General features: G+C 48.3%; 1 protein-coding gene across 1 annotated transcript; it reads right to left on the reverse strand.

Annotated features, from left to right (window-relative positions):
• Positions 1-573: 573 nt before the first annotated feature.
• ptch2 (patched 2) lies at positions 574-27,326 on the reverse strand. Its single transcript, XM_084547308.1, has 23 exons — positions 26,841-27,326; positions 25,159-25,351; positions 16,406-16,595; positions 16,228-16,297; positions 16,030-16,121; positions 13,704-13,812; positions 13,526-13,612; positions 13,280-13,401; positions 12,284-12,431; positions 11,286-11,417; positions 11,038-11,193; positions 10,791-10,883; positions 10,562-10,687; positions 9,324-9,711; positions 8,705-9,229; positions 8,019-8,161; positions 7,706-7,886; positions 7,332-7,612; positions 5,808-5,945; positions 5,299-5,441; positions 1,897-2,302; positions 1,213-1,786; positions 574-1,092 (listed from the first exon to the last, which is right to left on the reverse strand). The coding sequence occupies exons 1-23, from the start codon at positions 26,985-26,987 to the stop codon at positions 1,058-1,060; spliced, it is 4,479 nt and encodes a 1,492-aa protein (XP_084403434.1). The 5' UTR covers positions 26,988-27,326; the 3' UTR covers positions 574-1,057.
• Between the last annotated feature and the right edge of the window lie 563 nt (positions 27,327-27,889).

A 27,889-nucleotide genomic window follows, 5' to 3' on the forward strand; every position in this document is an offset into this window, starting at 1 on the left:
ATAATACAAGAAGGTGAAGGTAATACGCTTTTGTCAAATATAAAGTGACAAAAGTGAACGTCACCCACTGTAGAGCTTACAAAAACTGAAAAAAAAAATTAAAAAGATTAAAGATATCACAGCTCCTTCAAGTAGTTTAAAACTGCAGTGGATACCGGGACACGGATTTAACATGAAATATGAATCGGGTGTGAACCCTGCTCGCACGATCACATTCAACCGATGCTGACGGGCCTAATACGGCCTCTTGATGAACATTTCCAGATTATTTACACCAACGTGAGAACATAATACTGAGCTCTGAATGCTGTGATAACAAGAAAAGGGGAGGGGGGGGGGACATATAATGAAGGCACGGCGGTTACCACTGTTAAGAAAACAGCAATTCTCTGCACTTTCACGCTGCGGCAGAGAACATGTGCACAACAGAGAGTGTGTCAAAGGCAGAGAATCTCACAGTATGCCACTGTGGAAGTTAGTCACTTATAAAAGAGGAGGGGACTGGGGTGGGGTGGGGTGGGGGGGGGCGGGGTACTGCATTATTTTTTTTTTAAGGCAAATTGCTTAAAATTATTTTGAAGTGTAGCAGCAAAAAAAGAACAATACAAGTAGAAATAAAACACTGACCATGTATGTTCAATAGCCTAATATCTTAATAACATCTCACTTTTCGTGACAACATATAGCACATTTCTTATTCTATACAACGTGAGGGGAAAAACATCAGCCGCCCCACGTGAAAATAATCTTTTACATCTGAACCTTTACACAAGAGTATACCCAAGTTATACAGTACTCTTTTAAATAGCTTCCCTCTTTTTTTTAGTATTAAAATATATACTCATAGATTTATATAATTCTTAAAAGAAGATTTTTTTTCTTATTATGTCCTTGAAGTAAATCCTCTCTTTTTTTTTTTTCTTTCTCTCCGTGTGAAAGTCTATGTACAGTTGAGAGTTCAAGACGTTGACGTGACGCCACACACGAGGCATCGAGGCGCTCCGGGATGTGACCAGAGACTCGAAAGTGAGAGAGGGCACGGCGTGCGTGAGAGAGTCTAGCAATCTTTGGATGCCTGGATCCTCAGCCCACCTGCAGCAGACAGAAGACAAAACAGTATTAGGAAACTCCTAAGACGTAAACAGAAGGCTAAAAAACTTGTCATGTTGTTAGGCCAATTGCAGGTTGAAAAGAGCTCAAAACTTTTCTCACCTTGCGTTTTGCCGAGCTGGTACTCTGTCTGGCCCTGTGTTGCTTCCAGGTCCTGGAGCTCTAGAGAGTCTCTCTTACATGAAGAAAAGTTTGTTTTGTCGCCGTGAGTCCTCTTAGCGTCCTCAAAGCAGTCCGACTCGCTGTCCGTGTCAAAACCTTCATGCATATAGCCTTGGTACGCGGCCCCCGGCAAGGTCGGATGCACAGCCACCGTCACGGAGGCTGTGGCTGTTACCATGGTAACAGCCCCCCCAGCGGCGGCTTGTTGCGGCGGCAGGGCAGAGCTGCCGTGACCGTAGCTAGGCCCTTTAGTCCTGTTTGGCTGAGGCCCTCTGCCGTTCTGCAGCCTGGGCCCGCTTTGACAAGTCCTCCCAGTAAAGTGAGCTCTGTCACCGGGTAAGTGTTGGCCCGGCTGAGCCTGAAGTCTCTGGGGGCCCCTCTGTTGCTCCCGCTTGTTTCCATCCCAGCACGTGACCTGGGATCCAAGAGGCGACTGTGCGTTGTGGGAGGGTTCACTTAACGGTTCAATCCTCCCACCAGGGGCTGTTGCATTTTCTCTGAAGGGCTTCACCACCTACAACAAACACACGTTTAAAGTTAACTCACAGAAAAGCACTTGATTTAGAAGAACAGACACAAAGATGAGAGACTGGGTTATTTTGCATGTGTGGTCATGAAGCGTACCGTGAGTTTGGGGAAGCTGGGGTTCTTACTGGCTTCCAGCAGTATGTGAGAAGTTGCAGGTGGGACGCCGGCGTGTGATGTTAGGTACGCGCTCCTGTCACAGTACTTGTAATCCTCCTCCCCGATCCCCGATGTGGTCGTCAGCTCGGAGTAATACTCCGAGTCTGACGACTCCGAAAATGCTTGTGGTCGAGTTGATCGCGGGTTGTGGTGGCCTGTGTAGTACCCATGATGGGTCATTGGCGGAGGCAGCGAGGGCTCGGGGGAAGGCGTGGGCAGACAGCTGGCGTTGTCAACCGGTGTGACCTCAGCCGGAGGGCCCATCATGGAGAGGAGGACCGGGAGGAGAACCAAGCCATTCAGCACCCCCAAAACGGTCAGGATGGCTAACACGGCGAAGAAATACCTGAAGGATGAAGAGACACAGGATGTTAGTTTGGGCATGAACCAAAAGAGGCAGTTTCCAAAGCACCCCGTGTTTACACTGAACAGGTCTGTCACTCGTCTTCCAGCCTATACGCTCGTGAATCAGAAAGCATGCACGCGAGGTCACACAGAGCAACGATCCCGCAGATGGGTTGAGAGTGTCGAAAACATTTAACATCTGACACAGATCTTTACTTGATCCATTTTACCAGTTCAGGTTTTCTGTAATAATAAAACGGGCTGGGCCACATGGGCTGATGTTTTATATGGACGGGAACACACATACATGTGCACGCATGACTCCAAACACACGCACACAGTTGGCACGTGAGGAAGGGAAGTAGCTCAGAGGAAGAAGTGAGGGAAAGCCCAGTGTTTGTGTATCAAAGGCAAGGGAGGGGGGGGGGGGGGGGGCAAATCTGATTCCCCTCTCAGTCCAACTAAAACATGCTTTGATGCCTTCACTGCTGCAGCTACAAGACTTTCTCTTGCGCCCACACTGGTGTGCAAGGCAAGCGTGAGTGTGTGAGTTTTTGCTTTTTTTTTTTGCGCGCGCGTGTGTGTGTGTGTGTGTGCATGCATCTCAGTGGAGCTCTGGGGAGGCCAGGGGTGGAGGCAGGCCACAAGAAAGAGCTCCCCAAGAAAATTAGAGAGGACTCCACTTAAACACTAACAGAAAGCAGAGAGAGAGAGAGAGAGAGAGAGAGACAGTGAGATGCTAACCACCAGCCAGACTTTAAGAGGTAAAAGAAAGAGGGAGGAAAAAAATGAATGTTGGTATGAGGAGGGGAAAAAAGCCAACAAGGACGGGGATAATAGCCGCCGAGTGTTATGGAAACGCGGACTACTCCGACGATTATTACGACTCCTTTACTTGACAAAGATCACGCTTGGAGAAAAGTTCACGGTTTTCATGTTGGAGGTAATTTCACAACCCTTACTCGCACTCATTTCAGTCAACCTCCAATTTCCCACCGCCACCACACACACACAGATTTTGCCTGACAGGCTTTCCCTTTTCCTCTTCTGCCGCTGCCCTGGTTTTCTTCCTCTATCAGAGGCCTAGCGTGTGCCACCGTGACCATTTTAATGAAAATTTTCTGCCTTTTTGCCTCCTTTAAACCGCACGCGGATATTTAATCAAGGGGCTTTATCTGGCAACGTTCACACGCAAATGCTGAAACAACAAATAGGATGTAATTGTATTCGTGACGTGGCCTTCGAGCCCACTCGCCCATTTGACTGCTTTTTCATTTCTTTACATGGCGGAAAAAAAACAAGGGTGAGACTGAAAAAAGAAAAAAAAAAAGGAGAGTGAGACGTTGGTGGGACCTCCAACGGCGTCTCACTGTTAGGAATTCTGTTGTTTATATAAACTGTAATCTTTTCCATTCGTTGTCAGGCCCGGGGAGTCGTGTGTGCATGTGTCTGTGAGAAAGAGACCGTAAGTGTTTACATGCGTGTGCATATGTGCATTTCTGCCTGCGCGTGTGTGCGTCTCCGAGCGCACGCTTATGGCTGGCTGCATGTGCATGCATGCTACATAAATGTGTGTGTGAGAGAGGTCTCTCAGCAGAGTTGAATTAGGCTCGCTGTTTATTCAGTGCGTTACAAGGCCAGGAGATGTTTACAGCAGTATATTTATGCTACTCCCCAGCTAGCCAGCTTTGGCTTGCCCCATTCACCCGACCACAGCTACAGCTAAACAAGACCTCCAACAGAGACTAGACCCCTCTGTCTCCCTTTCTCACCCCACCCTCTGAAAATGATCCCAGATTACTGTGTGACAGAAAAACAAAAAAAAACAAAAACCAAGATACTGACATTCTCTCCCTTAAAACCAATCCCACGTCCTCTCTATTCCGAGTTTTTCCCTCCACTTCTAAACATTTACACCTCTTTATCCATCTAATACAACACCGTGGAGGATCCATTCATCATCCATGAATCCACCCACCCACAAGGACCTCATATCCTTGCAAGGAAGCCACCCTCAGAGTTTCTCTCCTCCTCCCTCCCTCCGCTTCTGTCTCTGTTTCTTCAGAAAAAAAGAGGAAAAAAAAAAAAACTGTGCTTTTTATGTCACGGAGGCCTGTTGCAGTCTGTGAGCTCAAGGTTGTGGTTTCGGGTTTGGGCCGAGACCACATTCGGCTGAAAAACATGGAGCTATTCGCCTTTTTTTCCACTCCGACCATGAAACAGTGGTAGAAAGCACACGCACACATATGAGCGCGCATATACACGTGATTTACACTCATGTAGACACACACACAGACACACACACACACAGAGAGGAGAGAGGGAGAGAGAGGGAGGGAGAGAGAGAGAGAGGGGAATGGTGGTCTTTTGGTGGGCTGTAGACCATCTGACTTGCTGACCAGTTCAAATTTAGCTCCTCTTTTTATTACAGCATCCAACACGGAGGGAGAGAATGCCAAACGGATGATAGGAATTTTTACAGATTCCCTTGAGTGTGTGAAAGAGACGGAGTGAAAGAGTGAGAGAGAGACACCACCCAGTGGGCAGCAGAACACTTCCATGTTTACAAGCAGCTGCTACACACCCTTGATGTTTTCCCCATTTGTTGCTCTCTGAGGTTGGGGAGACGGATGTGTGTGTGTGTGTGTGTGTGTGTGTGTGTGTGTGTGTGGGTGGGTGTGCCCAGAGTGACAGAACCAGGTGCGTATTTGTCACTGTTTGTGTGTGCGCGCATAAATAGGGGGGTATAACGTTTCCACCTGCATGCAGTCCTGAATACCCCCTCCCTGACGAGGCTTCCTCCCGCACCCGAGTGAGGCATCACAACTGGTTCCACACACTCATCAGAGGAAACCACTGACTCTTTTGAAGGGTGTAAACACCACTGCTGCCAAACTGAGCACTGTCCCCCCCACCATCGCCACAAAAAAAAAAAAAGCACAAAGGCAGCACAAAGCATGCACTGCTGCACACACACACACACGTATAGCGCCTCACCTCATGATGAAGTCAAACTCCGACCCCGCCAGCATGAGAACGCCCAGCAGAGTGGAGATCGCTCCGTCAACCACCGGGGCAAACATGTGCTCCAGAGCCACCGCCGAGCGCTTGTTCCTGTTGCCAATCGCTGTCAGGAAGCCCTGCGGCAGAAGGGGAAGGTGGGGAAGAGAAACGAGTTAGAAATCTTGCCGATTACACAAAACCCGTGCTTGCGGCGAGGCTTGGCAAGCTCCGGGATGCCTGCGTTTGGTTTTTTACTGGGGATTACTACGCTACAAGACAGTACACCGCGTTTGAAAGCGGGTTTGCCAGCTCGGACGAGGAAGCCAGAAGTTTCCTAGTAAAACTTTTAATCGCACTTATTTTACCTTAATCACTTTCCATTTCAGAGTCTCTGCTTTTGCGCTGATTTTTTTTTTTTTAAACAGCTTTCTGCTCAATGAATTAACCCTGACGGTTAATACGAGTGGGTGCCCCCTTGTTTTATGTCGAGGCTGTTTACTTACCAGTGCAATGTGAACGGTGAACTCCACTCCGATGCCCACCGAAGCGATCAGTATGACCACAGGAATGGCGCTGAGCTTGATACCAATCAGACCCATGATGCCGAACAACTCCACAGTCATCATGGCCAAGATAAACACCTGAAGAACACACACGGAAATGAAGCGTTACCAACTTCTGTGCGGAAAAATGTAAGAGTTCCAACAGGTAATGATTCAGTAAAAGTAGAGTGATAGGGTTGGATATTCAGCTAAATGATAATGAATAATTAAAAGCAAACAAGAACATATGATGATGTCATTCTTTAGCGACTGAGCTGAGCCCTTTTGCCGCTTCACCCCACACAATCTTTGACCCCGTTCTCAAGATCTCAAGCGCATCTCAAATTTCCCACCCTCAGGCTAATGCCGGCCCCTTTTTCCTCCCTCCTTCATCTCTTTCTCTGCTTCCTTCCTAGAGGTAGATGAAACGGCTAACGGCGCCCAAGACAACATGCATCCGTCTGTTTGTTTTGCACACGAGACGGCAGCGCGTGTAGCTGCTTTTATTGTTTCCGACATTTTAACGCAGCAGCTATCACACAATGCTAATGTCTTAACAGTCGATGTGTGGGTCCGCGAACCGCAATACAAACAGCAACAGCTAGTCTTAGACAACAAGGAGGAGAAAACGGTTCCTGGCCAACGGGAGCGTTTGATCCCAGCAGGGGCTTTGAGCTGGGGCACGGTTAAATTGGAAATGATAAAAGCTGTTTTACTGCTCGACCACATACAGGCTGGGCGAAACCTTCGCGGGCTGACTGATGCTTGGAGACCATACATGCGTGGAGCTGTGCCTCTCTGTCGGAGGAGATTGTGTTGTGCTGCCGTCTCAATCAGCGCTGCTAGGGACGGCTACTTTAAATTAAACACATTCCATCTGAAACTGGCTCTGTTGTTGTGCTACAGGCCCCCGGTGGGGATATGCGGATGTGTGTTTGTGTGTGAGTTCGGGGCCTTTAAGGACCACCGGTACCACCAGCTTGTGTGTGAGATGTTTTCCAACTGCTAACACCAAGATTGTCTCATTCTCTCTCACGCGCGCACACAAATATATCCCTGATGGATGGGTTGAGCAGGCCAAGGTCGCAACTGGGCAGATCTGTCCTGTCCCCAAGTCTCTCCCTCTCGCCCTGACAAAAGCAGCGAGGGAGTTGGAGGTAGAGGCTTCAGGAGGGCAAAGCCTTTCTTGCTCCTTTGCATTTCCTTTTCTAAGGCCGGCCGAGCCTAGATTAGAATGACAAAGGTCCGTGTGTGTGTGTGCATACTGGCCCTCCACAGAGAAAAAGGGGCCCCCTAGACAGAGTTATTGAGCTATGCTGAGGAGCGTAAGAAGAAAGAGAGAGGATGACGAGAGGGGCGATGAGGCTAATGATGTCGAGGTAGGATGAGGTGGAAAAGGGAAGGAAAAGGGGAAAGCATGTGGGATAGGAAGGATGAGGAAGACATGACGATGAAGAGCTGTTGGGAAGCTGATTGCTGACTTACAATGATTCCGGCGGTCCAGGGGTTGAGCAGGAGAATGGCGCAAACCAGGAAGGTGCAGGCCAGCACCACGCTGATCGACAGCAGGAACCAGTGTCTGAGGCCGATGTACTGCTCCCAGAAGAGGAAGGGGTATCCGTTGGGGTAGTTGAACACACCCTTGCGGCTAAACTCATCACAGATGGTGCGCACACTCTCGATGGCTTCCACAAAGTCGCTGGCCTGGCGAAGACCATTCAGGTAGAAGGGGAACTGGGCGAACTCCAGAGGTTCTGCTGCTGGGACTGCACGAGGGACGGAGAAGGTTTGAGATCAGGTCACTGGATATTCAAGCTAGTTTCCAGTTTCGCCAAAACGATACAAGATAAGACACTTACTGCGCAGATTTTCCCCTGTGGTGTCGTACTTGTCGTGAATCCACTCTCTGGGGTGAGGGTAGAAGTTGGCCTGGGAGGCAGCGTAGCCCAGAGGATCATTGCTAACCCAGACTGTCAGGTAAATGTAAAACACCTCCGGGGGGATCAAACCCTCTGCATCCACCAGCCGACGAGAAGTCAGCTACAGAAAAAGGATTTAAAATCACTCATTGAGTTCTTGGCCACAATGCCACCCACTGTGTAATGACAAGGGCATCCGTTTGTCTGCTTTAAAGCCTTTTTTTTTTTTCTCCCTTTCAGGTCTTAAACATACCTGGCTGTAGTTAAAAGGCTCTTTCTTGGAGCCAGTCTGGATGAGGAGTTTGTATGCCAGGGCTCCATCTTCTGTGCCGTTACGATAGCTATCAGCGGTAATCCGGCCTGCTTGCCAGTCGGCATCAAAAGCAGCCTGAAGACCTGCACGCGGGGCAAAACAGACAGGGTTATCGGTGGTTGTAATTTATAACTGCTCTCTATTTTCAGAATAAACGTTGTCTGTCCTATATGTGGACAGTGACGTCTTCAAATATTAAGTTTTCTTTTCCGTCGCTTTTGTTTTTTTTTTCCAGCTGGCTCTGATTGACCCGTTAGCTATTACTTCCTCCTGACTGGGCCTCTGACACATTCTAGCCTAAGGACACACATATGTACACACACGCAGATAACCTATGACCCCAACTCATCTACTACGCCACCCCTGAGTCCAGGTGGATGGGGGTAAACAGCGCGACTGAACTTTCACTCACCCTTTGCACATTCTCACCCCCCACACCCACCCATAGCAGCGCGCTGCTGTCCTTAGTTAAAAAAAATAAAAAAATAAAAAAAGCACACCTGAAAAAACTTGTTGCACCCTCTACCAGATTCTGACATCATTATCAAAAACCCTCAAGGGGACAGCGAGTGAGTTATTACCTGACTCCCTTAAAAAACATAACATTGCAGAGACTGAACTCTTACCTCTGAGCCAGTCCTGGAAGTAGTGCAGCCACATGCGGGGTAGCTTGTTGTCACTGTCTCTGACCACATATTTAACGGAGTTGAAGGCGTTGTGCAGCTGGATCAGCAGCCTTTGAGAGCGGGCATAATCGAATCCGTCCATGGTCACCAGGTACATGTTGTAGAAGGAGAAGTACTTAAACTGGGCGTCGATGAAGTCGTACTCCTTGGTGTCGCGTGGCACAATGTCAGTCAGGTAAAGGCCGTCGTGCACCATGGTGGTGCCGTACAGGCTGAGACCCAGGAGGCCCAGGAAGAGAACAACCACGATGGCTTTGCTCTTGGGCTTGAGGAGCAGGGGGGCATATTTGTCCCTGGCAAAATTGGACAGGTTCCAGTGCAGGAAAGGGAGTGGGACGCACTCTTTCCCTGATTTGGAGTCCTCCACTTGGGCTAAGAGGTCCCGCGTGGAGCTGGAGGTCGGGGTGAAGAGCTGGGAGCCGTAGGGGTCTGGCACAGAAGTGGTGGTGGGAGAAGGTGAGACGGCTAGAAAGAGGAGATATAAGCAGGAAATTAGTGTTTTGGTACAATGAGTGTGTTTGAACTGTAGTGAACACTGTGTACATATAGCTTTTTTTACCTTGAGCCTGAGTGGTGGGGCAGAGGATGATGGAAGGAGGGCTGGTAGAGATCTGGGAGGTAGGCGGAAGGATCGTGACGATGTGCTGGCCCGCGGCGTCACACTGCGTGAACGCCTGCACCGTGGTGGTGATCTGGGTGCTGGTGGTGATTGTCGACCCCGCCGCGTACTGGTGCGCGTGCGCCGACCCAGCCGCGGGCGTGTGCGGCTGCTCCCCGGCATCCGACAGCTCGTGCGGAGAGAGGTGGATGACGCGGTCGGAGCAGGGGCTGTACAGGCAGCAGAGGATGTCCAAGCGCTTGTCCTCGCGCCGGTGGAGGTCCAAGCTGAGGATGGCGGGGAAGATGAGCAGCACCATGGCAAAGTTGAACACGACCACAATGGCCGCCTGGGGAGAGAAAAACAGACAAAGTGAGAAGAGACAGAGAACAGTTTGTGAAATTATAGACAATCCAGCCCAGCTGGGGAGAGTCAGAACTTTTTTAGCGACTGAGACCACAGCCCAGTAAGTAAAGAAAAGCCTCACTCTAAATCACAAGCCAGGAACACTAAGCAAGCCAGGAGGGGAGAGAAACAGAAAAGAGTGCCAAAAAGAACAGCTAGAAAGAATAAGAGAAAGAAGCAGAAGGGATATATATATATGTTGCGAGTCTGAGCAAAACCATCACCTTTCACCACGACTACTGCCACCGCCTCCCCGCTCACCCCAGCCCCTGAAGCTGACATTCTAACTGACTGCGGTTTCCAGTGTGTGCACATCTCCGCGTGTGTATTTGTGTGTGAATGCTTGTGTGCTTCGGACCACCCACAGCTAGTCACAGATCAGAGAAAACCGCCTTGACGGGCCAGTGATATACTGATCCACTCCTCCTCTCTCTCTCTCTCTCTCCCTCTCGTTCCCTCTCTGTCTGCCTCTCTCAGTCTGTTCATCACTCTCTTTGCTCTGATTATTCCCCATTATACACGCGGGCACGCACACACACGTCTATATGCGCGCATACACACTCAGACACACACACACAAAAATAAAAATGCTGGCCCTCTAGGTGCAGTGGCAATAAAACTAGGAACAAAGGCTTTCCTTGCCTTGAATAAATGTCACCACTTTTAAGTTATCTCTTTCATTTTCAAAGGAGCCTCAGGCCTCACGGTGTGCGATTGTGTACTACTTGTTTATGTCTGTGCGCATGCGTGTGAGGGCGCGCGCGCGTGTGTGTGTGTGTGTGTGCAGAACGTACCTGCAGTGAGAATGCTCGCAAGGCCGGGATGGGTACGAGAGCTGCCATGAAGAACGCAATCATGTTGTTGATGGAAGTCAGAGCCACGCTGGTGCCGGTGCGACGCAAACAGTCTCCCGTTCGCTCCTGTGGAAGGAACACAGAACAGAGTCAGAGGAGAGGAGAGGAGAGGAGAGGCGAGGCGAGGCGAGGATGGGGAGAGGAGAGCAGAGGAGACCTTTAAACCTACCTTAAAGGGGATGTTACTTCCAGTTTCTGTGAAGGAGTGAGCCAACAGAAACATGTCATCCACACCAATCCCCAGCGCCAGGAAGGGAAGCACCTGGGATGGGAAACACATCAATGGAGAAAGGGTCAGAGTGAACATTTGAACATCAAAATCTGGGCTTCACATGAAAGGTAGACCACCCCCCGCCCCGTTGTGTTAAAATCTTCTTTTAACTATATAACTATATGTGGTTTTCTTTATGTTGTACCTGCGTGGTTGCAGCGTTGAAGGAGAGGCCGAGCAGCGAGCAAAGGCCCAGTCCCGCTGCCACCGACAACGCCACCAACAGCACCCCGGCCAGCCCCACGGCCCCCTGGGACTTGGCGCAGTCCCACCTCAGCATAGTCACACAGGCATAGGCCAGCTAGAGAGGAGACAGACACATATGTTATTAGAGCAAAAAGGGGAAGTGTTATTACTCAGAGTTAATCAACGAGAACGAGTCGCTACGCTTACCATGAGCAGGTAGCCTCCAGCCACCCTGATGACGCTGACATCGGAGAAGGATTTCATGATGTCATTGAGAGTGGTGGTAGAGAAAGCGTGGATGGATTGACTGGAGTTAGCTGGGATACTCTGGTGAACCACCTGGAGGATAAATAGCAACGTGTTATCAAAGGGTTTAGCTTTAATGTGTTAGCTTAAAACCAGACACACAAAAAGAATTATCGAACACATGGCCTCAAACCGCCAATGCTACCCCAAGCCTCCTCTACGGCCCCATATTATTTTAGGACCCTAAAATGGAAAAAAAAAGAAGGGCTCCGTCCCTTTGAAATGTCTTTGAAAGTGAGTATGAGTGTGTGTGTGTTTTTACATGAGGTAGCGTGTGTGCGTGTGTGTGCGTGTATAAGTATGACAACTGAGGAGTAATGAGCACAGATGCCAGAGGTTGTGGGGTCAAAGGTGAAAAGGATGGGATCACATGGCTCGGGAGGCTACCCTCCGCGCTCCGTGGCGCGAAGGAACCGAAGCGCCGCCGAAGCTGTTTACCTGTACGCACTACGGCATCGGTCGCGATCTCAAACGGATCGCTTCGTGTTCTTTTATTGCGTCAGGAGAGGGGAATCGCGTCGCTGTCAGTTTACGTTTGAGCTCGTTACCCCTCCTCCCTTCCACATGTCCCTCACTTTCTTCCCTCCCTCCCTCCCTCCCGGCTTACCCTCACTGTGGTGGGTGTCAGCTATCACAGCAACAGCTTGTTCCTATAACTAGGGCTCTGACAGAGAGAGATGATTGGCCTACCACACACACACACAAATACACAAACCTGGTGCCCTGGTCTGCCCTGCGATTCACTTTACAAGGGAGCTGAAGACTGATGGAATTCAGACACTGCAGAGTAAGTCTCAGTGGGTGGGTGTGCATGTGTGTACTAAAGCAGAACAAGGCTGCATAAGGACAAAGAAATGTCTTCTCGGTGTCCAAAAAAGTTTTACTGTGTACGTTCATACCTCCACGAACTTCCTTTGCCAGGACTCAAGGATGGCGGTGGCCTTTTCTTCGTTCCAGTTGATGTCATGGATCTCGTAGTCGTCTTTAAAGTGCTCGTACAGCTGCTTTGGACTCATCAGCAGGAACATGCTTTGGAGAGCCTCGGCACTGTAAAACACAGCACAAAGTTTAGGACACATCAGAGACGTCGGGCCCTTCCGGCAAATATGGTTTGCTTCACCTGCATCATCCATCTCATAACCGGCACATTAAACATCTTTCACTCCGACTGTTTAGATGTTCTTAGTATCCCTGAACCTTAATGGCACAAGCCTCTCTGTGAGTGGCTAAAAGGCAGGTGCCGTCTCTTCCAGGATTTGTCTGCCTGTCTGTCTGCCAACGTAAACAACTTAAAGCAGGTGTTATCTAGTCTGTCTGCAGGCCGAGATCCCAGATGTCCTCAGGTTTTCTTGGCACCAGCACGGCGAGCAGCAGTGCCGCTCGAAATGCGAAAGAAATTATCATAAATCACATCCGATGCTAAGTGCGGCTCTCGCAGATGGGACCGGGATCCTCTTTGATTCTAGGCTCGGTTGGGCCCGCGTGGGTCTTGATCTGGGCTCCGACCCAACGTTGTCACTCCATTTGTATTGGCCACGCTCTTAAATCCACTTGAAATCAGTAGAGTGAAAACAAAACTCTGGAGATCATCTTTTAAAGAGACTCGGGTCAGCTTTAGATGAAAGTAAACTGGAGAGCTTTTCCCCTACATGTTTTCTGAAACGTATTGCAGGGTGGGAGGGCTTTATGTGGCTGCCAATCCTCTTTAATTGGTCTGTCCTGGACCAGGGTTATGCAGGAAACTGATCCCTCTTGGTACGAGGCATTCCTAGCATGTGTTGGTGGAGTTATTAGGGGTTAAAAAGATTCCTCAGTCTTAGCGGCTTTCAACCTAAAGGGCTGACTGGCTGCCTGCTCAGCTGCACTACAACAGTCGTAACTTAATGCACACACACCTTAGCAGTGCGTCCTGGCTGTTCTTGACGCGCCCTCCCAGGATGAGCTCCTCTTGCCAGTGCATGAACTTCCGGCTGAAACCGTGGCAACCCCCCTGGAGACGCCCCGCGATATCAAGGCTCTGTAAGGACAAGGAGCAGGAGAGTAGACGGAAAAAGTTAGGATTTTATGTAGTGTCCTTTGTCCTATGTGCTACGTCTTATTGCATATGATGGCTAAAGCTGCGTTCTTTTGTTTGACTTTACCTCTCCTTCTTCCTTGTTGGGCGCGCTGAGAGGGCAGTCAGGGTCTGAAGGGTCTAGACAAGGCCTGTTCATGTAGGCATGTCCCACCTAAGGAATCCAAACAAGTACATTAAAAACTGGAAAACTGCTTCTTTTTTAGTTATTATTATATATCTGATTTGAAGTTTTTGTGTCTTACCTGGGCTTTGTCTAGCATCTCCTTAAATCCTTCCAGAGACGTGAACTGACTCAGTTCCTCCATCAGCTTGACTGGATCTAGATTCATCCACTGGATGTCTGGCATGCCCCTGCAAAGCAAAGACAAAAGTCCGGTAAGCGGAAAATAACTTCAGAACTCAAGAGAAGGAAGCGTACGATAACTTTCATCACTTTGTGCCTGCAAGTCTCCATGGCTATCCATTCCAGCTAATCTTTACTTTGAGCAGGAAAAAAACTCCCGAGTCCAGTTTCTATCTCGCTCTTTTGTCGCGCCGGGCTACGCAGGAGGCGAGCTGCAGATACAGGATAAAATAGCGTTTATTATCCTGTTTCACGCTGCCACAATGCCCGGGGAAAAGGCACGGTGGCTGCCTGCTCACTTTCATTCCTCAATGCCCTGCACCGAGTCATAACAATTACCTCTGCCTCCCGAACATCTTGATAAGAAGGGGAGGCTGAGAGGATGCGAGGGAGGCAAGAGGGAAAATAGGTGAGGAATGAGAGGAGAAAGAAATTGGGGAGAACTCACGCTATTTTCTTTATTTGACGTGCGCACATAAATAACTCCAGGCTGCAGCCTGTTTTAAGGAGTTAGCGTGGATTCATTTTATTTAAAGCTAAAATATATTTCAGAGCTGACACCGCTCAGAGATAAATGCTTCACCTATAATGACTGTTTAGACTCGAAGAAATGATGCGCTATTGTTGGCAAGGCGCTGAGGTTCCGTTTTGTGATTCAAGACAACACGCAGACAAAAAAAAAAAAAAGGGAAATAAAAGAATCCCAAGTATCTCAACCCCAGCCTCAATCTCCCTCCAACGGCTCATGAAGAGAGCTCCTCTCCTGTTCCCACATACCAGGGTCCCTTTTGCCGCTGGTTGCAAAGACACTCCTTTATCAGCTAGTTTTTGCTTGACTGAACCAGGCCTGGGCCCTTTTGTTTTTTCACAGATTGCTGCTTTTTGTTCTCCTATGTTTTTTTTCTCTCTCTCTCTCTCACTCTTTCTCACTCTCTCTCCCAATCTGCCTCTCTTCCCCTTTCTCCCTCTCTATCGCACTATTTCTCTTCTTTTGCATTTAAAACAGGGCTGAAGCAGAATCCGACCAAAGGGCCGCTGCCCTCGGTGACCACCACGAGTTCTCTTTAGCGCCACGTGAAAAAAAAAATTTTTTAAAAAAAGAAAGAAAAAAAAAACACTTAATAAACAACAACAGATGTCGAACACTTTGTGCGAATTACAGGAATCCTTGGAAGATGTGTGAATCATCAAAGACCCCTTCTCCCTCTCTCCACGCTTTCAGACAAACCGACTGGGACGCGCCAGGGATGGGAAACTTGTGTTTGTTTCTGTATGTGCTGGCTTGTCATGCAACACGCTGCAGTCAGTGCAGACAGATATATAAACAAATAATTTCTTTGCAAAGGAACATCTGCTATGATCTAAACTATCTTTTATAAACTGAGCGCTCGATTGAAATATCACTTCTGACGACAAAAAAAAAAAAAACAACAAAAAAAAAAAACAGATCCCTTTCAGCGACTCAATTTCTCAAGAGAACTTTGTCCTCGGAAAAAAGGGAGAGGAAAAAAAAAACTTGAATCTGCAAATGCCCAAATACGCCCAGACTCCACTGTTAACTGTCTTGTAGCCTCTCTCTGTCCTTCTCGGGGGACTTGAGGCTTGAATACTGCCCATTTTATTTGTTGGACAACTTGGGAGCTGGGAGCCCGGGGCATTACCATGAGAATGCCGAGTGTTAGCCGTGAGCTGACAAAGCCGGCCCCCCTCCCTCCTCCGGGGCCCCTGCACTGATGGACACTCACTCGTAAACTGAAAGAATGCTTACCATTGTCTGACCCAAAGGGCTCCCCTGCCACCACCACCACCACCACCACCACCGCCGCCGCCGCCACCGCCTCCCCGCCCTCCGTTCTACCAACCCACCACCCTGCTACAGCCATCTCCTCTCTCTCCATCCCTCCCTCGCTCGCTCACTCGCTGCATCCCTCCCTAAACTTCTCTCTTTGAATTTCTCTGTCAGGACACCCCCCTCTGGTCCCCCTCTGGGCCCTAAAAGAACTCTATTACTGACCGCCGCTGTCAGTCACAGCACCCACTGACAGACTACTGAAAGCCCAACTGTATGTCTCCATCCAGCATGTGTTAAAAGTTGCGGACCTCTCCAAAAACGCTACTCTGATCAGATGCAACCAATGACAGCACAGAGAGTGAGAGAGCTTCCATGAAATGTAATGTGCAAAAAAAAAAAAGAAATTACGTTGGGTCAATATTCTGAGACTTACGGTAAATAGGCAGAGCCTCCCTGTAGTTTGGCCCCTTCCCAAAAACAGTCCAGTGGGGTGATTATCATACAGGGGAATAGCTTGTCAATCATCTGGGATCAGGAAATAGAAAATAGGAATGATTAAACATCACAAATCAGTGAGAAATACGCACTTGTAGCGTACGATTGGAAAAGAAATGTTTAACTGTCAACTTACCCTTTCAATCATGACATTTTCTATAATAGGAACTCCTGATTTATAGCATATTTTATTAAGGTCCCACGATCTGCGAGAAAGAAAACATATATTTTTTTTTAATTACAGCTTTTGTTATGGACTCGAGGATAAATACAAAAAAAAAAAAAAAAACTTTCCACATGACGGGTCGACTTACTTTCCGAACAGGGACACCTGCACCTTGCTGGCGGACAGGGCGGCTTCCATGTGAACCAGCAAAGCTTCCTGGGTAAGAATATTTGTGCCCTCTTCTTTGGGGGTCTGGATGAGCATCTGTGAGGTAAACACCGACTCCTCTCCCTGCTTCTCCTTGGTGTAGCGAAGCTCTGTGCTCACCCGGCTGCCAGCTAGAAAACAAAGCAGGAGGGAGAAAATGAGCAGTGGAAAAGACAGATAGATAGATAGATATATAATACAATAGACGGATGGACGGATTGACTAATGCACACTCAAAGACAGAGACACACGTGTATCCTATAACAAAGTCCGTTTTGTGCGCACGTATGCACACACACTCGCACAAGAACACACACTTATATTGACCAACGCCCTTGGCCTTCGCCAGTGTTGGTTTTGAAGGCACTTCACACAAGCCAGTGTCTGGCCAAGAGAAATGAGTAATACGGCTTCTCATTGGCTCCTTCTGCGAAACAGATGTGCCCTGTTAGTTAGTAAAACCAGCCTTCCGATGCCCCCAAAAACCCTCCACTGCTCCGCTCAGGGAAGCAGATATGGACTAAGACATTCACCTCGAGAAGAGAAGAGAAGAGAGGAGAAGGGAAGAGGTGTTGCTAAGGACAGGAAGTGCTTAGCGACACGAGAAGATAAACAAGAAAGGTGAATATATCCATGGAGATAGAAGGAAAGAAAGGTGGTTGTCATATCAATGAGGTGGTGATGAGCAGAAGAGAGTTAGAGAGGATGAGAAACAGGGAGAGAGAGAGGGAAAGCTATGTTGTGCTGTGCGGTAGACCCCAGCCCCCTAATTACAGGAGGTTGCCCTGAAAAGAGTTTGCCAGCCGGGGGGATCTGTGCCTGTGCCAAGTGGACATGAAACATGCCGCGCTGGATCACAGAGGGCCCGTCTGCCCCTCTTGCTGTCCCACTACATGACAACCCCGGAGAGAGAAAGGGAAGGGAGGGGGAGAGAAGAGGGAGGCGGGGGAAGTTTGGAAACAAGGGCTACCACCTTCTTAATTCGAATTTTTGTCACTCTTTTGCCCACTTTCACATGCGCCGCACTCAGTCCCCGGGTTTAACTCTTCCAAGCATCTACGCCTCTACTCCTTTTAACCCCTCTTGCTTCCGCCTTTCCCCTCCATCCGTCTCCCTCTCTTTCTGTCTTTCACTCTTTCCCTCACGCTCCCTGCACCTCCCCCAGCCTGGAACAGGCTCCTATAATTGATGGGGAGAAAAGAAAAAACAAACTATTCAGCCTACGCCGCAAAAGTGTGAGATCAGGTTGGAACTCCACGGGCCTCGGAGACACAGTCCAATATTTCTAGGCTTCGCTTTCAAGGCTTTAATTACCTTCGCAGGAGCTCGAGAATATCAGGTCCCCGTGTTTATTTGCAGCCACCGGTGTCTGGCTTAGTGCATCCCAAAAAGAAAACACCTTAAAAATGGGACGTGTTCTCTGTGGATATTCTTTGCACATCTGGCTACGTGAAATGTTCGTCATCAACGTGTTGATAAAGCTTTTATTCTGAAGGAGAAGAAAGAGGAATAAGCAGCTTTTGAGAATTGAGAGGACGGAATCAAAACAAAAAGCTGCACTAGAGCGCATTTGACTTTGATTAAATCATTTTCACGCCGTCGTGTGCAAGGAGTCAGGACTTGGTATGAAAACAGTGATTACACCTACGGTTCCCCGCAACTCTACTTTTGCGTTTCCTCCCACTCAGATTTCCAATCAAAAAAAAAAAAAAAGGCTACTACAAAATGGAACCCTTTCCGTTCGTGGACCTCTTTGACATCTGTTAAACCTTTTTTGACATTTCGTATGTTAACCTCTGCAGCGTGGGGTTTTGATCCCAACAGGAACTGGGTGGCTCGGAGAGACTCTGGCTCTGTAATTACAGGCCTCCTGAAGTAAATTATAGCTATTTGTGTCTCGTTCCTCCCATCTGGACCACCCAGGCAGCCAGTCCTCTCTCTACTCTCTTTCTCGCCTTCTCTCCTCAACCCCTGGTCCGGCCCCAACCACCCAACTCCGAGCTTCACAGCTACTCGACTCACTTCTTCTCCCGCTCGGCTCGCCTCTCACTCCATTAGGGAACCTTTCTTTTTCCACCTCTCTTTCTGTCTCCTTGTTTCTCTTCTCCCTTTTCTCCCTCTTTCTCTCTCTCTCTGACGCTGCCTCTCTCTTTCGGTTTCCCCCCCTACCCGCTCCCTCCACTCAGCCAGCGCTCCACACGGCCTTAAAGAGACAGTTCCCGGAAATTTTCCCACCCTGGGAAGAAAGCGCCTTTGAGTGTGGAGGCTGGGGTTGTAACACCCCAGCGACTGGTGAGTTTATTACATGAGCAATTTTGAAACATGAAATATCGGTCCATGTTTGGCAACGTGATCAGAAATTTGGGGGGCAAGTGGGGAAATTAACGCAAACGATCACAGCTCCGTCCAAATCAGATCCCCAGCTTCTCTGGATGTTTTTCACAAACTCGACCACCGTCTTACAGATTTTAGCAAACAGCCCGACTCTTTTGGGCGCAACATATGAATTCATTTACTAGCTTCACCACCAAAAGCGCTTTCACAACAGTTACGACACTGGAGAAGTGAAAAGCAAGGGAAAATGTCATAACAAGCCCTGACACGGCTTCATGGCCGTGGGTGCACAAATATAATGTTTGTCTGAATGTGTGTGTTCGTGTACCTGAGCATGTGCGCGTGTGGTGAAAACACTGGACCCTGTCTCCACCAACCTCAGTCATTTCCTCCCCACCTGACCCTTCCATCCCCAAAAGCCAAACACCCAGATTCGCCTAACTCGGCGAAATATGTGCGGCTTCTCACATCTGGCTCCCAGGACGAGCCAAGACCACATTTAAAAATGCTGCTATTCTATTCTATTCTATTCTATTCTATTCTGTGTTCGTAGCTTACAGGCCTAGTCCCGGTTCCAGGCCATGCTAGGTCAGACCAGGCCGCCTTCAAAGTTCAGTGTGGTAGATTAGCTGGATTAGGGGGCCTCTGAAAGGCCCCACGCTGCTATGGAGGAAGACCCAAGACGAAGAGGGCTGAAAGTGACATGTATGCTTTAGCTCGCTATGTAGTGCATTGGATGATTTACGCAGCATGACAACATAAGAAGAAATGTACACCTTATCCCTGCACACAACGTCCCTAGAAAAAATACAGCTTTAATCGGAAAAGGCCACCATGGAGTAGGAACAATATGAGAAACAGGAAAACACCATTAGCCTGCGATGGACTACCTATCATTTACTTCTCCTCTCAACTCACAATACAGCTCCTTTAGATCTTTTGATTTCCAGCATTCGTTCTCTTCTTGGCCTGTTACCCAGTGTCACAAAAGCCCCCTTTTGTCACATATGGACCCACCAGAATCAGGACTGTGCCCCACTCTGGGTCCTTAGCCCACCACTGCCCTATGGCATACCCAAGCCAGGGCACCGCCTAAAGCGGGCTGCCCCCAGCAGATGGGCCGTTCCTCTATACAATCCTTCAGCACAGCTCCAGACTGAATGCAGACCCTTTTGTCATTCAACCCTTCAATTTCTTTCAGATGTTTCCCAACAAACAGCAGAATAAAATAAAGAGGGAAGGGTTTTTTTTTTTTCCACAACAAAAGCAAATGGACCGAAACTTTCCCAGCCTGTAAACAATGCCAGAGTCGGCGGTGGGAGGGTGAGGCAGGGGGCAAGAAAGAGAAGCTGGCACTTTGCTATCTTACCTATAGAAATACAGTGTGTCACTTCATCAATCGTCAAAGACAGAATTCTTTCTATATAGTTTATAATTCTTATCAGTGCATGAACATTATCTGTTTCTGTCTGTTTGGATCGTGCAGCTCCAGCATTAGGTAAAAAAATAAAAATAAAAAACAACTCTGCGATCACACCTTAAAAACTGTATAAAACAGCAAAAAAAACAACAACCTGAAAAATCAGTTTCACTTACATTCTATTCAGATGTGCCAGCGGTGTTAGCCACCACACATAAATTTCCGCCAGGGTTGGCATTTAGGCACTTTCTATTTCCATATGTATAGGCTTGCCTCTGCTAATTATGCTAATCATGGGCAGTGTTGGCCACTGTGAAAAATAGTCACATTAGACACTCCACTGACCGCTAATACTGCTTAATGTGTGGTTGAAACATACATTCATCCCTGCCTGAAAAGCAAAATTTTTCCACGTTGCTGGTCTCATTCAGATGAGAAATGAATTTATTGAGCCCAAGAACCATTTCTTTTTTTTTCTTCTTCTTCCCTCCCAAGTACCAAGAATATGTCCAGTCTCTCTCTCTCTCTCCATCTCCCTTTACTTTTTTTTTTTTTTTATACTTGCAGGGTGTAAAGACGGAGGCAAATGGTGCAAACTCTAAGGTGACTGGTGTCGCTTTATTTCGCCAGGGCCGGAGACAAAGGTTGCTCTTCAGTGTGAAGAGAAAGGGCGCCGCACTATACTGATTGAGTTTTTATCATCCCATTTTCAGTATCGTTGCAGCCTCTCTAAGGACATTCAGCGTAGCAAAGAGTCCAGCGCCTTCTTTTATAAAAGCTTTGGCACCAAAAGTAACACCATGAAGTTCGACGTTATCGCTGGAAATGTGTGATACTCGTTAGCCAAAATGATTTGTTTTAGCGTATTAGACCAGTACTTTAAAAAGAGTGGAGTTGGCGTGTTTCCTCCAAAGAGGAAGGAAAAGCCATGTGTCTGTCATATGTATCTATAGCTGCTCAGTGTGTGTTTATTTGTTGGGGGGTGGTCTTGGTCTGTCTGCTGAAGAGTGTGTGTGTGTGTGTTGGGGGGGGAGGATGCTGAGAAAGGGGATGGAATGAGGTAGACTCGGATTGAAGGATGGAGGGAAGGGGGTGAAATAAACATTTAGAAGTGACCCAGGTTGACTCTGGTCTTGTTTGTTCTCTCTACCAGTGAGGTCCTGGGCCCTGAACGCTGGGAGTTTATTTATCTAGCTGGGGCACCACCGCGCACTATTCACCTCCAATAATGCCTCATAGAGCTCCCTTTCTCTGTCTGAACTGGGCCGCTGTGTGCACTCCAATGAATTATAGCATTTACCTGCTGCGCCGCGCTGAGGTTTGTTTAGAGAAACCGCTCCAAACGCCGAAATGCCCACGTGTGCATTCGCTCGAGTGTTTTTTTTCCTCATCTTTCCTCTCTTTTAATCGGGGCTGTTTCTTAGCCTGGCTTCACAGCTAGCTAAGCTAAAGTCTACGCTTTTCTTCCTATCCTCTTTCCGCGCGGCCTTTTTCGTGGGACATAGGGTGCGACTCATATTTAGACAGCTTGAGCCTGTGTACAGCGTCTGTCATGCCTCACCCAAACTCTGCCAAGAAGGATGAGTTTAGTTAATGTCAGAGTAAACACCATCACTTTTACGCTGGGGCCGCGTCTTCCCCCTGCGAACCGCACGCGCTTTCAAAGTGGGGCTTTGTGAAGGGGAGAACAATCCGAGCTGAAAAAGTCTCCACCGTTTGATAGGACGCTTAAAGCAGTCGCCCGAGCGCGGAGCAAACACAAATCATCAGTTTCACAGGTTTCAGTGGAAAGGCTGCAGCTTTAGGAAGGGAAACGCTCTCATAAAAGCGCGCTCTCTTGCCGCGCTTTATGGCGAAACGGAGGAGACGGTCTCACACTTGATGTTTGTTCAAGTGAGACAGGCGAAAACACTCGCAAAAAAGAAGAAAAAAAAGTGTGAGCCGGCCATAAACCTTCCTCCCTGTTCCTGCCCCAACCCCCCACTGTCTCCTCTCATCCCTATCTTCTTCCTGCACCTCTTTTTATGATCTTTCTCCTCCCTGCTTGTGGACAACACAGACACTACCCAGGTCGCACACTCTTGAACGTATAACTGTGTTTACTGAGTGGAAACTTTGTTTTTTTGTACAAAATTAGGGAAAATGGTGGATTATAGGACAATATCATTTAGTTTCTTTGTGTAGTTTCTGAATAAAAACACCTGCAGAGGGATCATTCATCTAGTGTCATCCCTCAGGCAACATATTTAAAACAAACAAGAAGAGATTTGTGTGAGTGGAAGGTAATTTGATGGGTGATGTCTGTCTCATATTCTCTCAGACTGAAAGAGCAGTGAGCCAGAAATAGTTCTTAATCTCCTTGTCAGACTAAACACCCTGATACTGAGGCTTTTATTCTCACCTACACAGGTGTGTGGACCGAAGGCGAGAGTAATCCCTCCGCTCATGAAGGTGCACGTTGCAAATGCACAAGACTCCTTCAAGTCAAACAAAATGATGTAGCGGCGTGTTTGCTTAGGAGAGGTAGGTATGGACTAAACAAAAAGGAACTTTCTGTCTGCTCTCTCTAGACACAGACTGCGCTGCCATGCTCTGCTTCACGGCGTTTCGGTCCCGTAGAAGGGAGGAAGCAATTAAAAAAGCCCTGGTGGCCCTGACTTCACAGAGCAGGCAGACAGACAGGTAGAAACCTAAACACGTGCACACAAAGCACAGGCAGACAGACCGGGACGCAGTCAGGAACTTCAAGCGGGCGGACAGACGGCCCGGCGAGCCGTAGCCACACACCGAAGGTGACGAAGATGACAAGTGTACGTGTTTGTGTGTGTATGTGCGTGTGTGAACACCGTGGGGGCAGCAGCTTCTAGTATGAATATATGATGGGAAGCATATGTTCCTAACACATTCACACACACACACACAGCTAGGTGGCAGAGTGTTAACACATACGGTGTCAATTCACAGCTAGTTTATTCTGAACAAATTAGGATACAAGTGGGAGAGCTTTGTTTATCCTGCAATCTGGGCAAACTGTTTCACACTACAAAAGGGAAGCAAATGACTTGCATGTTCACATCAAACGCGAGTCAAGATACATTACAAATAGAAAAACTAATTACGGATAAAGTTGTAAAATAATTAGGAAAATTGCAGTGTTGCTAGCAAGCATCTCAATCCTCCTTCTTGTGCTCCACGGCTTATTTGCAGTGGTGCGTGTGTGTTTTTATGTGTGTGTGTGTGTGTGAGAGAGAGAGAGAGAGAGACAGAGGGAGAACTAACCTCTCCTTGTTACCGAACCACTTTACTCTCCATTGAGGCCCTAGCAGCTTTGTCAATGGGCTATTGGTGGAAACAAGGCAGGCAGAAACTTTAGAAACATGGCCACGGCCTCTTAAAGGCACAGCATTCCTTTTCAGCCCCCCTGGTTCAACTCTGCGAGTCCCACAGCAAAACAACTGGCACACAAACATCTAAACATCTCCTTTAAGACATGGCCCGGCCAATTAGCTCAAGAGGTAATCCTGAAGCTTTACACTAACCAGAATGAAACCAAAGAGAAAGGACACAGTGGAAATTCCAACTCTTGTGCCTTGTTTTCGTTGGTTGCGACTTTCACTTCCACGCTGAGGCTAATAATTTCATCGGATGTGCATTAGCAGACTTTTGTTTTTTTAATTTTTAAATAGTGCCTGACGAACTAACTTATTTAAATTCCTGCGCAAGTGAAGCGCGCAGCCTCCCGACACTTCTCCTGACACCAGCAGTGTGTGATTCCTGCGACACCTCCACACACAGGTCCTGTGGGAGCCGCCTGTTCCTGTCCTCCAGTGACATGGTGGGCCTCGAAAAACCCTATAGAGTCTGTTTATATTCACCAACTGCTGTGGCGCTTTTAGAGCGTGCAAAACAGGTGGGTAAACTTCAGCTGCATTCACTTATATTTTTTCTTCTTGTGAGGAGGAGAGAAGGAGGAGGAGGAGGGAGGGAGGGAGGGGGGGTAGGGAGGTGGTGCCTGCTTGCCTGCCTGCCTGCTTGCCTCTTGTTGAATGGAATCCAAGAATAGTTAGGGACCACACAGGGAGCTGAGGGGGGGAGGGGTCAGAGCCCTCAAAGATGGCTAACCATTCACACAGTCCATCTGCTGCGGGGATCAGCCCCGGCACTGAAAGCCTGGGGGTTTAAAAGGAATTTGGCCAGTGTGAAAAACCAAATAAAGCTGCCTCTGCGCCTTAAAAATGTACAGATAACCTAAATAACCTAAAGACGGGAATATTTAACGTATTTAAGGCGATGTATAGAAAATCGCAAACCGCAACTGTGGCTATAAGACTAGAAAAAGAGGTGTATGACAGAAGGGAGCATTTAGAGGCAGCAATGACGAAGATACGGTTTTCAGGTGAAATTGTACGTAAGAGAGGAACAACAAAAAATCAGGACACTCAGGAGACATAAACAAGAAAGTCAATAGTGTGTCTACAAGTTAACTTGAATGTGCATTCTTCCTGTATAGTTGTAATGATGTGAGAAATGAGTAAAAATGTGCTGCCAGTTGTAATTTTGTGCCAATATGAAACCACAAATTCAAAGCCAAAACTAAAACTTCAAACCACTCCAAAACTCTTTGTTGCTGCCAGTGTGTCAGTCACTGAACACCTAGTGCCCTCCCACGGCACTGAGATGACACTAACGTGCCCACCCTGCACCTTCCCACCAGCCACTACTGTCAATGAAATTCCACTTAGTGATGGATGGCTGATACCTCCAGCAGAGTGTCCTGAACTTGAAAGCACGCAAACCGGCTATGAACCTATAGCGGGCTATCAGAACGATGACAGCTCACCTGGAGAACCGGCAGCAAAGCAACGATCTTGTGAACAGCTTGCACACAGACTCAGCAGCAAACACCCGAGAGAAGCAAATGAGAGGTTATCTCGACTCACCTTCCACCCATAGTTGCTCGATGTTTGTTTCGATGGCGGCGACCCGGAGTCCCACCGAGAGGGCTCCGAACACTAAGAGTCCGATAAAGAGGACCTTCCCACAGTGCCTCTGGATGTGGCAGCCCAGAGAGAACAGGAAGGCCTGGAACCTCGCCCGGATCCACAGAGGAGCTTTCTGACCTACCGCCTTACCCTAGATTTGAAGCAAGAGGGAGGGCGAGAAAAGGGACATTGTTGTTATTGTCATATCACTTCACATAAATGATGCATCACTGCACAAGCGTCCGAAAGGGGCAGATTTGTCTCTGGTGAACGGATCTGAGAGACACATCTGAAGAGCATGGCAGCATTTGACGAGACACATATTTATATTCACAGAGAATGACTGCACTTTATATAAATCTGAGTTAATGCGCTAACAGGCTAACAACCAGATTTGCTGCATACACTGTCCCGTCTTGTGTGCGTTCTGACTCCTGCTTAAACCTCAAGTCATCACCTGTTCTCAGTCCAGACAGGATCTCCAGGGGCAACTCATGGCACAGTTGATTTAATATAATAAGCTTAATAAAGGAGACACAGTCCTATTAAGAAGAAAAATATATGCAAAATACCCGTAAAGAAAGCTACTGTTGCAGCAAAGGATTGTAGTAGTATCAGTATTGCGTTACTTAAAATGTGTCACTTCATATATTGTAAAGAACATTATTTATTTAAAGCTATATTTTTAAATGTATAAGGAAAGATTTTTAGTTAAATGTTCTCTTGGTGGTGAAGCCTTGTTCTGTCACTGACACGTCTTTACGCGTAAACTAACACACAGCTGTTTACACATGGAGCTGAAGCCATCATCTGCGTGCTCTACACCAGTGCTCATTCTTCACTTTTTCCTATATTTTTTGACACATCTGCTCCAGCCTCAGCTCCAGCGCGAGCCCAGCTGTCCCTGTGCTACGAATGTCACTGCTGCAGAAGACGCCGCTTTGGTGTTGTGGTTTCTCTCAGCAGTGCTGAAACACGTCCAAGCATCCGGGCGGTCCAAAGATGCTTTGTCAGATCAAACTCAATCAGTGAATTCCTTTACAAGACCCACCGCATTTCCAAACAGACCCCGGGCCAGTGCGCTCTCCGCTGGCTGCACAAAGCCAAAAACACGCACAACACGGCTGGGATATGGGAACGAGTCCTCCCTCACTCACCCCCTCACGGTGGCTTTAACATCGCAAATGAATGAGAAGCTGATGTCCATTCAAATAAACAGCAAAGTTAACGTGCTGCCAAAATCGGGGCTCTTGTTTAGCTCGGGGTTCCCAAAATGTCATGCAAGCGCAAACTTCTATATGGTTTTGACCCACTAAACATAAAGCATGCATTTGATGTTGTTCTTAACGATCTTTGGTGTCAATTTATGCAGACTGGCCTATTGTTTCCTTTAATTTTTAAACTGTTAAACTGCACTAATCCTCATTTCGCTGTCGTCTCCTTCTTGGGAACTCCGGTGGTCCCCGGACCCCAGTTTAGGAGCCGCTGCCTCACTACACTACGCTCCCACATGCGCCCTCAGATCGCGATTAAATTAAAAAAAGCTGCTTTTGAAGAGTTTTCTCTCAAATGTGCCGACTCAATGAACGCTGCCTGCCCTTCCGAAGTGAATCCCCTCAAGACTGCGGGCACGGAATCACCTTTGAGATCTGTTTAAGTGCGAACGCAGCGTGGCAGTAGCTGGGTCTCCGGAGTAGGTCTGGGTTCGCAGGCGGCTGGGAGCGCGTATAACTCGGGGGTAAATCTCCAAAGACGCCGGCCCCAGGGACCCCGCGATCCGAGGCCATAGTCCAAAGAGGGTGAGCGGGGCGCAGAGCGAAGCGACACAGAGTTGGTGCTGGAGTTCAGAAACGGCGACAATAATCCAACATAGAAGCGGAGCGCATCCAGCACCGCCGGCGACAAATTAGAAGAAGGGTTTCTAGTCTTCCCTGGAGCCAAACAAGTCTCGAAACTCCATCCCAACATTATGCGCCGAAATCCGTATAGATCCTCCAGTCTTCATTCGTCCCGATAGTTTATGAAACGACGTCTCAGAGAGGAGTAGTAGTAGCTGCTGTAGTAGTAGTAGTAGTAGTAGTAGTAGTAGCCTATGTCTGAGCCGTCCGTGTCAAGTCTAACTCCGATCCCGTAGCGGTAACATTTGGAGAAGTTCGCCTCTCGGCAAATCCTGAAAAGGGAGGTTTGATGGAAAAGTGCTCCGGCTCCCATTGGCCAAGGAAGAGGCAAATTACTTTGCAAACATCGCCTATTATTAGCTGCTAAGCAACAGCTCACCAAAGTGGAGAGAGAGGGGGACCACCCAGGCTGCTGCTGCCTGGGCTGGAGGGAGGGGAGGGGAGGAGGACGGGGAGGAGGTGGAGGGGGAGGAGGTGGAGGGGGGGGGGGGGGGGGGGGGGGGGGGGGGGGAGGAGGAGGAGGAGGGGGGAGGGAGCAAGAGAGAGGAACTCTTTCAATAAACTCTGCACAGCCGCGCACGCACGCACGCACACGCACGCACGCACATACGCGCAAGCAACCCAGCTCTTGCAGCCTGCCCGACTCACTTGCTCTCTGAACATTATTCCCAGCGGCCTGGCCCTCCAGTTTGCAGGAGCAATCGCACATGCCATCTATTGATATAACAGCGACAGTCATGCAGGCAAAGCCCCTCCGCGTTTCATCTGCACGGGCCAATCTGTGAAAAGAT

This window comes from Chelon labrosus (genome assembly GCF_963514085.1).
Source record: "Chelon labrosus genome assembly, chromosome: 6".
Taxonomy (NCBI): Eukaryota; Metazoa; Chordata; class Actinopteri; order Mugiliformes; family Mugilidae; genus Chelon; species Chelon labrosus.

What these genes read in the sequence shown, in the direction of transcription:
- ptch2 (XM_084547308.1), bottom strand. Translation starts at nt 26,987, where the DNA reads ATGGCCTCGGATCGCGGGGTCCCTGGGGCCGGCGTCTTTGGAGATTTA. An exon ending in GAAGTAACATCCCCTTTAAG is followed by an intron (nt 10,688 to 10,790) that starts GTAGGTTTAAAG and finishes TTCCTTCCACAG; the next exon opens with GAGCGAACGGGAGACTGTTT. An exon ending in CTTCCAGGACTGGCTCAGAG is followed by an intron (nt 8,162 to 8,704) that starts GTAAGAGTTCAG and finishes CCCCGCGTGCAG; the next exon opens with GTCTTCAGGCTGCTTTTGAT.